The 9675-nt window shown below is 42.0% G+C and overlaps 2 protein-coding genes across 2 annotated transcripts; one reads left to right on the forward strand and one right to left on the reverse strand.

Annotated features, from left to right (window-relative positions):
- Positions 1 to 1633: 1633 nt before the first annotated feature.
- Positions 1634 to 6134, forward strand: LOC131018990 (uncharacterized). The gene is made up of 7 exons (XM_057947674.1): positions 1634 to 2133; positions 2873 to 3712; positions 3793 to 4731; positions 4820 to 5116; positions 5189 to 5296; positions 5377 to 5565; positions 5649 to 6134. Exons 1-7 carry the CDS (start codon positions 2113 to 2115, stop codon positions 6081 to 6083), a joined length of 2829 nt encoding a protein of 942 aa, XP_057803657.1. The 5' UTR covers positions 1634 to 2112; the 3' UTR covers positions 6084 to 6134.
- A 558-nt stretch (positions 6135 to 6692) lies between these two features.
- Positions 6693 to 9344, reverse strand: LOC131014378 (uncharacterized). The gene is made up of 2 exons (XM_057942337.1): positions 7224 to 9344; positions 6693 to 7151 (listed from the first exon to the last, which is right to left on the reverse strand). The coding sequence occupies exons 1-2, from the start codon at positions 9179 to 9181 to the stop codon at positions 6812 to 6814; spliced, it is 2298 nt and encodes a 765-aa protein (XP_057798320.1). The 5' UTR covers positions 9182 to 9344; the 3' UTR covers positions 6693 to 6811.
- Between the last annotated feature and the right edge of the window lie 331 nt (positions 9345 to 9675).

The following is a 9675-nucleotide window of genomic DNA, read 5'->3' on the forward strand; positions in this document are numbered from 1 at the left end:
ACTCGTTTTCCATTTTGTATAAAAAAAATATACTTAATTAGTGTGAACCATATAATAGTTTCTCCTAAAAATTATGTTTTTTAATTTTTGTGTCTAAAAGAAGTGAGCTTATTAGAGTGTGAACGGAGAGAGTAGTAATTAGTATGGATAAGAACGTACGAAAGATTGTTGCTCTATAAATCGAACAAACGAAGAATAAGATGACAAATTTGATGTATTGTGTGAGCTGTGTTGGGCCAATATGTACAGCTTTGTTAATTGATTAATTTTGATGGGAATTGAATCAAACATACACATCAGATGAGATGATAATAGCAATGTCTTTTTCCACCTGTGTGTGGGTGCGTGTGCTCTGCTTTTCTGTGATTTGATTATTTCCCCTTTTCTTGATTAATATGCTTTCTCTGTTGTTCTATAGTAAAATTATCAACTTTTATGCTTTTAAAATTTCTCAACTTCAATTATTGTGTACTGGAGTGATATCTTCAACAGATCTGCAAACACAATGAGAGCGGAGCTGCGCCGTCAATCTTTTAAAGAAATTACAGTAGTACTCTTTCCGTCCCGTTTCAAATAATCCCAAAAAATTGAGCATGAAGATTAAAAAATGTACGATAAAGGGGTAAAATGGTGATGGGACAATTCAAAAAATAATGTTAAATGCCTAATTTTTATTTCTAAATTTGAGTTGAGTCATTTGAAATGTGACAACCCAAAATAAAAAGGGTTGGAATTAAATCTACCCACATCAATAAAATGTCTTGCAAAACTACCCACTTTGAAAGTCAAAGCCGAAAAGTACACTTGATGGTGATGGGTTGCTTGGTTTTTTGTAAAAGTTCTTACACTTTTCTTACACAAGTACAATTGTGTAAGAAAATGTGTAAGATAGGTAGTTAAAAATGCACAAAACCAGATAAATGTGCAATTATTGTAAGATGATTGACGTATAATGCCCTAAGTTTGAAAATAATGAAGGTAAGTTTGTGTATAATAAAACAGTAATACGAGGATGACAAAAATTGTACTTTAAGTATATTTGGAAACAAAAAAAAATTATGAACCTAATGTATACATTATCCGCCAGTAAAACATAGCCGCTAGCATTAGCCGCCGGGTTTAAACCAGTAAAACATAGCCGCTAGCATTAGCCGCCGGGTTTTTTAAACCCGGCGGCTAATGCTAGCGGCTATGTTTTACTGGCGGATAATGTATACATTAGGTTCATTAATTTTTTTTGTTTCCAAATATACTTAAAGTACAATTTTTTTCATCCTCGTATTACTGTTTTATTATACACAAACTTACCTTAATTTTGTATTTCTTTTTTTAAAATATATTCTATGAAGTAGAAATACATAATAGGCTTCTATTTAGACAAATTTAGATTATAGTGGTGTAATAAGTCTCGAATTTTTTATTTTATTTTATTTAACAGGAATTAATATAGCCTAACACATAAAATAATAGAAAATGTTGGATAAAAATAATATATAATCATATATTATGAAACAGTAAAATACTAGAGAGCCTACCATATAATTATCCGCCAGTAATTCGTATCCTCTAGAATTAGCCGCGTGAAAGAAACCCTTAGCGGCTACTTCTAGCGGATACTTTTTACTGGCGGATAATAGTACCATGTCATTTATTACTGCTTTTTATATCACAATATATATAAATTTTATTTATTATCGTTCCAATTAATGGTTGTTGTATTTTTTTCAATTTTGAAGAGCTAAAGCTAATTTAATTGTGATTGGACAATTCAACCGGCAAGGGTGAAGCTTTATAGGGTGGGAATCTATAGGCTTTGCAGCAAATTAAGTCACGGGCGGCTAGAATTGAGCGGGCACGGCTTTTGTGGGATTTGTTTGAAAAAATTGAAGCTTTGATAAGAGAGATAAATTGGGTAGGGCCCATTTACACAATATTTTATGTTAAATTAGGGTTAAGAAGTAGAGAAGCAGCCGCGCACTTGAGAGAAGGAAAAAATCAGCCGCTGGAGGAAAAAATCCATTGTTTTGGTTCCTCTTCTTCAAATCAGCCGCACTCCACTTGAGAGAAGGAAAAAATCAGCCCATTTACACAATATTTTACACAATTCACGCCATGGCTTCTTCTTCAAACCAAGTAAGTATACTTGTTATTTGTTTTGTATATGTTAGATATATTTATATGTTAAGAATCTATATGTTTTGTATATGTTTCGAATTTTGTATATTTTTAAGTAAGTATATGTTTTGTATGTTTCGAATTTTTATATGTTTTGTATATGGGTGAATTTTTATGTTAGAATCATTATGTTAGAATTTATATGTTTGTATGTTACAATTTATATGTTTCGAATTTTCATATGTTTTGTATAGTATTGAATTTTGATTTAGATATAGTATTTGTTAGATTTATTTATATGTTTCGTATATGTTAGATATAGTGTAGTTGAGTGCTGTTACAAGTTTGAGTATAGTTTCAGTGTTGTTAGAATTTTTATTTAGTTGAAGCATATTTAGATATATTTAATCGTCTATTTAGATCATTAGGTTAATTTTACTGTATTACGCATAAAATAATAACGTTTTTTTGGTTATTCAGAATTTAAAAATTTATAACATACTAATAAAAACATATAGAACCATAATTACCTAATATCCGCCAGTAATTAATCTTTTTAAGAAGTAGCCGCCGGGTTTGAAAACACCAGGCGGCTACTTCTTAAAAAAATTAATTACTGGCGGATACTTGTTTATTGTGGTTCTATATTTTTTTATTTATGTTTCTAGTAATTTAATAGTTAATTATGCATTATTATTAGTTGATGTTTGTTAATTCATTATGTTTTGTAAATTGAGTTATTTTTTGTATTGAATAGGTCCCTTATTCGAGGCCCGAGCAAATCAATCGTGTGGCAGTTGAGATCAGTACGTACAACAATATTAGTTACCTATCGACAGTAGTCTCGAGACTAAACGAAATTGGCGGTTTTGCACTGGAGAATACGTTCAGGCATGGGTGCTTTGGGATGATGTTGGATTGGCAGCCGGGCCAGAAGTGCAATGCTGCATTGCACCATATTGTCTCTCGTCATCTTAAGATCACGAGAGACGATGAGGATGATGAGATCTGCTTCTACATCAACGGGAGGAACGTTGAGTTTACTCCGAGAGATTTCGCTCTCGTGACAGGATTGTCCTTTGGGGATGATCCTTTTGACCCCGAGGCTGAGCACGATCTGAGTCGGGCTCATACATTTAGACAATTTTGCCGCTCTCAACCGGTGTCAGTGCGGGAGCTGGCGAATATATATTTCGACACCGTCAATCCAGTGGTTGACACCGACGGCGGGTTGTACCTCCGTGTGGCCCACTTGTTGGTGCTACACGCATTTGTATTAGGAGTGGACGTGCGCCGACCCGTGCAGTCCTGGACTTGGAAGCTGGTGGATGATTTGCCGACCTTTTCCAGATTTCCTTGGGGATCGTGCGCGTATAGAAGCTTGAACTACAGGTTGAAGCACAGCACAATCAAAAAGGATTGTAAAAAGTATCACTTCTACGGTCCTTCTTGGGACCTATTCATTTGGGGTCTTGAGAAAATTCCCTATTTGGGCCCAGCCATAGCCATATGCAATGCGGGGGTTTACCCTAGATTTCGGAGGTGGACGTTCGTGAAGACCAAGTTGGATGGGTTACAGAGTTATTTTGAGTCTCCGGTAATAATTTAGTTGTTTATTTGTTAATATTATTTTAGTTTATGAATATTAATGTTTGACTACATTTTTTTTGTTTCTAGGAGAACGGGATATGGGAGATGGTCCCCGATGAGTACGAGGCCAAGACATCTTACTGGCTATCGGTGGCAGGCGTCAATGCCGGGATAGGGGTTCGAGTACCAGAGCCGGCAGTCTTTGGTCATAGGCAGCCTCGGCAGCGCTACACTGGTGGGGACTACAACGAGGATGCTCCTGAGCATCAACCTCGGCGTCGCAGTATGAGACAGGATACTGGCAAGCGCCCGAGGGGACAAATAGTGGACACCTCATCGAGCAGCAGCCATCACGATCAGAGCATTGGGGGCGATCACCCCGTTGATTCTGGTCGAAGGTCTCACAGTCACAGAGCCCCGAGGCCTAGGCACGAGGATGCTCCTGCACCTTCACAGTGGAGCGAGGAGGATTGGCAGCGCATGCAGCACATGATGCGCGAGAGTGAGGAACGGGTAGCGAGGACCGTGGAGGACAGCCTGTTCAGGAGGATTAAGAGATATTTCGAGGACAAGTTCGATGCTATGCGTTGCCGATGCTCGCATAGCACTGATGTTCACGTGCCCAGACCTGCTCCACGATCTCACTCTGACAGGAGACGCGAGCCCCAGCCCGAGCCCGACTCCGATCCGGCGCAGCCTACATCCTCAGAGGCCCCATCGCATCACCAATCCCCTGCACATGAGTCTCCTGCACGAGAGGTGGGACAGACTACTGGTGATGCCATGCACACCCCGCAGTGGCAGCATGATCCGTTTGGTGGCCCGACTAGTTTTGGGCATGTGCAGACTCCGCACATGGGTGTCCACCACATGCCCACATTCGAGGCGTCCAGTTCTTATGGTGGGCCACGCTACTCGTGGGCTGAGCCGGGCACGAGTTCAGCATACCCTTTTGAGCCGGCCCGTTCTTCGGCTCCGATCCTGACTCAAGATGAGATGCACGAGTATTGGAAGCAGTTTAGAGGGGTATGTTGTCGTTGCATTAAATTTACAAGTCATTTAATTTAAATTATGTCAACATTGTTTAACTTGCGTTGTTTTATGTGAATTATAGGGAGTTTCTGAGGCAGTTTCTGAGGCAGTAGCTGTTGTTCCCCTCAGTATTTGTGCACCGGAGGCTCCACGCAGAAGTCGCCGAGAACGGAACCCGTCGGCTGCACTTCGATCACCATACGTGCACAGCGCCGTGCCGAGACCCGTCGACTCACAGTATGTTGACGGGTTTGACCGTATGATGAAAGCTGGCAACCGTGGCAACTACCGGACGATGTCGGTGGCAGAGAGCGAACACCCTCTCCCGTTTAGCTTTTGGACCACTATGCAAAACACGAGAAGAGACCTCTCGTCCAATGTTGGTTAATTTATGAATCAGTTGTTATCATGTAAGTCTGGTCACTTGTTACTAACATTTAAGTACGTGCAGGCTGTTGATTGCTACATGATGACGATGAGATCGAGGTTGATGAGGGGTGATGACTTGATAGACGGTGTTGATGCGAGGACCACCATCGTATTGGATACAGAGTTATTCGTAAGCATTTAATTAAATATTATTATTGGATACAGAATTATAATCAAATATGCTTTTAATATAATGTTTAATTGCTGCAGAAATATTTCGATGATGAATTCACGCAGTTGAAGTCAGCGTGGCGGGAAATGTTTCCCACGAAGGCAGAAGGGCGGTTTATATATTCCGACGGAGTTTTTGCGTCGTGGCAACCGCATTCCAAGAAGATGTATATGGTGCATGGGCAGGGGGTATCTTCGACTCATGGCGATTGGATGAATGCCACAACGGTACACATATATATCTACAGTATCAATATGTTGGAGTAGTTCATTTTTTATTTCCTCTTCACCAATTGCATTTGCGTGTGCAGCTCATTTTGCCTATACATGTGTGTGGACGTTACATTACATGCCGAGTGGATTTGCTGAGTGGAGTTTGCGACATCTTCGATTCGCAGTTGTTCAAGACCATGCCGCAGCCGCGCTTCGATGTGATCGCCGCCCTATATCCGCTGCAGTGCCTGTTGGGTAAGATGCTTGAAGTGTCCCAGTGGTTCGCAAGGACCACGATTGTCGACAACCCGTTGGAAAACCTCCAATGGCGAAGGTTGAAAATCCAATATGCCGACGAGAATGAGCAGTTCCAGCAGCCAGATCAATGCAGCTCCGGTGTTTTTGCGTGCATGTATGTGGAGCGTCTGATATCAGGCTCGCCGAGCCTTGCGTGGGGCAATGGGCACGCCGCCGACTATAGGCGCAAGATAGGCAGTAGCATCTACGAGTTTTGCATCCCCGCATCGAAATAGCTTATGTATTTGTACATTTAAATGATAATTATGCAAATGACGTTTTGATTAGAGGTTGCAGTATCTTTTTGAGTATGTTTCTATGATTTTCCACTTGCATCCTAGATAAAATTATGAAATAAGATGATTAATGCAACTAGCCGCCAGTAAACAATTATCCGGAAGCAGTAGCCGCTTGAAAACATTTCAGCGGCTAATCACGGCGGGTAATTAATTTCTGGCGGCTACTTGGGCTAAACATCTTATTTGATAGTTTAATGCATAAAAAAGCATACTTTGGGTGTTTTATGCTATGAACTAAACTTTTATATAAAACATTGTTCACTTCTCCAAAGTCTCATTCATAATTTCAACTCATAATTGTTAAGACATGTCCATGTTGGTCATTACTAAATGCGTGTGTTTTCTGCTTCAAATATTTCAAATCAGGCAACACAATAGCTTCTAAAACATCAAAAAACCGCTAATTATCAAAGTATCCGCCAGTAAATACATATCCGCGGCCAGTAGCCGCTGATGTTTATTGTTGGGCGGCTACTAGTGATAAACCATTAATTACTGGCGGATAGTGAGCATTCCATGGTGTTTGCTAGTTCATCGATATTATGCAAATGACACCGCTTCGAAATTTATTCAATCAGTATCCAATACTCTCAACTTCAGAACATCACTTACTGGAATGAAAAAACATCAATATCCATCGAAATTTAATATAAAAGGAAATTAAACTACTGCTCCCAGCCCGTACCCTTGCATGCTCTACGTGTGTGGCCAGGCGAGCCACATAGACCACAGGTTTTGGGTGCTCGTTTTCCCAGACTACTTGATGCATCCGCTGTAGTAGTCCTTTGAGTCGGCCTCTCACCAGCTGAAGGAATTCTAGATTCTCTTGGTCGACCAGCTTGTCGCCGAGAAAGGTTTGGCAAAACAATATCAGTTGCAACTTCAAACGGAATTTCCCAGTGCTCTAAGGGAGGCAAGTGATTTACTGGACCGGAGTATGTTTGAACCAGTGAACTCCGCAGGTAGTAAGCTTCCACGTAATCTTCCACTGGCTCTTTCGCCTCACTGCGAAAAGAAAGATTATATTTAGTAGGCATCTAATAACTGTAATTTTATAATAAAATAGATTTAGCATACGTAATGGCTGCGATCGCATGAGAACACGGCATGCCGTCCAGGTCGAATTCATTGCATTCACAGCTCTTCGCTTGAAGGTCAACCATGAAGCGACGATCACCAGCACGAACCCTGTATTTTCTCTCGGAGGTCCTCTTCGCAGTGTAGCGACGACTCTTTGAGATCTCCGCACTTATCTTCTGTTTTGCCTCTGGAGTAAGAAGGTCATCGCTCTCTTCCGCAGACGCAAGTCTGTCATTGAACCACTGCTCCAGAACCATCCTGATTGCCTCCAGCATGGAGCATATAGGAAGGCGTCTGGCCCACAACAAACGGGCATTCAAAGCCTCGGCAGCATTAGATGTAAGAAAACTATAACGGGTCACCGGACTTTGTGATCGTGCCCACTTCTCAGGGCCTACGCGCATCAACTTCCCGTACGCCGCCGGCTTCAATTGAGCCATAGCCGACATTGCACGTGAAAATTCTGAGTCCGTGTAGGCGTATGCAGCCTGGCGGAAAAGCTCCACAACAGCTTGCCCGTAGCCCTTAATTTTGTTCTGCAAGTGGTAGTAGCAAAGACCGTGAGTAGCATTTGGTAACTCGCTCTTCACAGCATTAGCAATGGAGACATGCGCATCAGAGACAACTAGTAAGTTGTCGGGCTGACCAAAAGTTTGTCTCACATTTGAGAGGAACCACTTCCATGACTCATCATTCTCGATCGGCCCGACACCAAATGCCAACGGAAAAACTTGCTCGTTTGCGTCTTTTGTCACGGCGACGAACAAAATGCCATTGTTCTTCCCCTTCAAGTGTGTGCCGTCGACCACAATCACTGGCCGAAGCGAAAAGAAGAAAGGTGTGATGGAAGCCGCAAGAGCAAGAAACAGATGCTTGAACCGGTTGTTTTCGTCTACTTCCAAATCCATCACGGTGCCTGGATTCGCTTGACTTAGGGCATACAAATATTTGGGCAGAAGAAGGAACGAATCATCAATTCGACCGTATATCTTCTCTAAGCTGAGATTTCTTGCACGCAGCGCGACATCATATTTGATTCTGACGCCAAATTCACGTAACAACTCCGACATAATAGATTTCGGCTTAATGACCTCTCCGTCATCGCGTATTCTTTTTTCCACATAAGCTGCAACCACATTCGAATGTGCCTTTATTCGTTTCAAAATGCCCAACTCCCCTTCGCAAGAGTGCTCTTTAAACTTATGCACTCCCCACATCCCTCCGCCGTGACAAGATGCACGCACATCGAACTTGCACTTATCAGAGTGCTTGCACTTGTAATAGAGGCGTCCCTGATCTGAGCGTACAACTTTTGCCTCAGCCCCTTGCTTCATATTCCAGAAGCCAACAGCAAGGACCAATTCTTCTTTACTGTTGTAAAAAGAGTTCTTCCCCAAATCAGCAACTCTGGACAGCTCACTCTCGCGAGCAACGAGCGAAGTCGTGGCGTCCACTGGAATCAACGGAACTATCCAATTAGATAGATCACCGGTCGAGTCCGTCGGATTTCCGTGACGGGTTCTACTTTGTCGGATCCAACCTGCTCGCTCGGTCGCCGTGAACTCTATCAGATCATCGTCTAATAAATCCTCAGAGGCGGCAGAATCTGTGCCCGACTCGTTCGTTGGATCGTATTCTTCGTCTTCTTCATCAGAATCGTCATCAGGTTCTTCGGCTTCGTCTTCAGGTTGTACGGCTTCTTCATCAGAATCGTCATCCGTCCGCACCTGGTTGAATCTCCCGCACATTTCATTCAGATTCCATGCGGATTCGTCCAACGGTTGCCCATCCCATGAAAAGTACTGTGTTGGAGGCGCGCTCTCGCGAGCATGATACGACGTCTCATACTGACTAGATTGTGCTTCATCATCTCCGTATCCCGAAGCCTGGCCAAAATCAAAAGTAGGGATGTACGCTTCTTCGACCGGGTCGTTGTTGTGCTCAACGTACACCATGGGATATTCGGCAGTTTCCAACAAGCCTTGCACATCATCGTCGTCACTTATTATGCATTTCGTCTCCCTTCCAAATCGATTGGTCGCCAAATAATACAATTGATAGTTCGGGCTCAACGAATGCGTTGTCAGCACATTGTTGATGCTGTATATCAGGCTCGCAACTGTTTCATTTAAGAGCGGAAGGACCTCCGTAGCCCCGCCAACATAGTGTATACCATCGACGACTCCGTTGTATCTCACATATATGTATCTCACGAATTCCATCTATAAAACCACATAAAATACAGTATTAAAATACGTTTAGAAAGTTCAAAACATCACAATAAGCTCGAAAAATGAAGTATCCGCCAGTAAATCATTATCCGACACCAGTAGCCGCTGACCTTGTAGGGTCGGCGGCTATTATCGTTTTCTAATGATATTCTGGCGGATACTTTATTTTTTGGGTTCAAAACATTCAATTATATTAGAAAAAAGTTTAATATTTCCCT

This window comes from Salvia miltiorrhiza, chromosome 3, assembly GCF_028751815.1.
Source record: "Salvia miltiorrhiza cultivar Shanhuang (shh) chromosome 3, IMPLAD_Smil_shh, whole genome shotgun sequence".
NCBI classification, from domain to species: Eukaryota; Viridiplantae; Streptophyta; class Magnoliopsida; order Lamiales; family Lamiaceae; genus Salvia; species Salvia miltiorrhiza.

Coding starts and splice junctions, on each gene's coding strand:
- LOC131018990 (XM_057947674.1), top strand. CDS start 2,113: ATGGCTTCTTCTTCAAACCAA. Junction 3,713..3,792: donor AGAGTTATTTTGAGTCTCCG/GTAATAATTTAG, acceptor TTTTGTTTCTAG/GAGAACGGGATATGGGAGAT. Junction 4,732..4,819: donor ATTGGAAGCAGTTTAGAGGG/GTATGTTGTCGT, acceptor TGTGAATTATAG/GGAGTTTCTGAGGCAGTTTC.
- LOC131014378 (XM_057942337.1), bottom strand. CDS start 9,181: ATGGTGTACGTTGAGCACAACAACGACCCGGTCGAAGAAGCGTACATC. Junction 7,152..7,223: donor CATGCGATCGCAGCCATTAC/GTATGCTAAATC, acceptor TTCTTTTCGCAG/TGAGGCGAAAGAGCCAGTGG.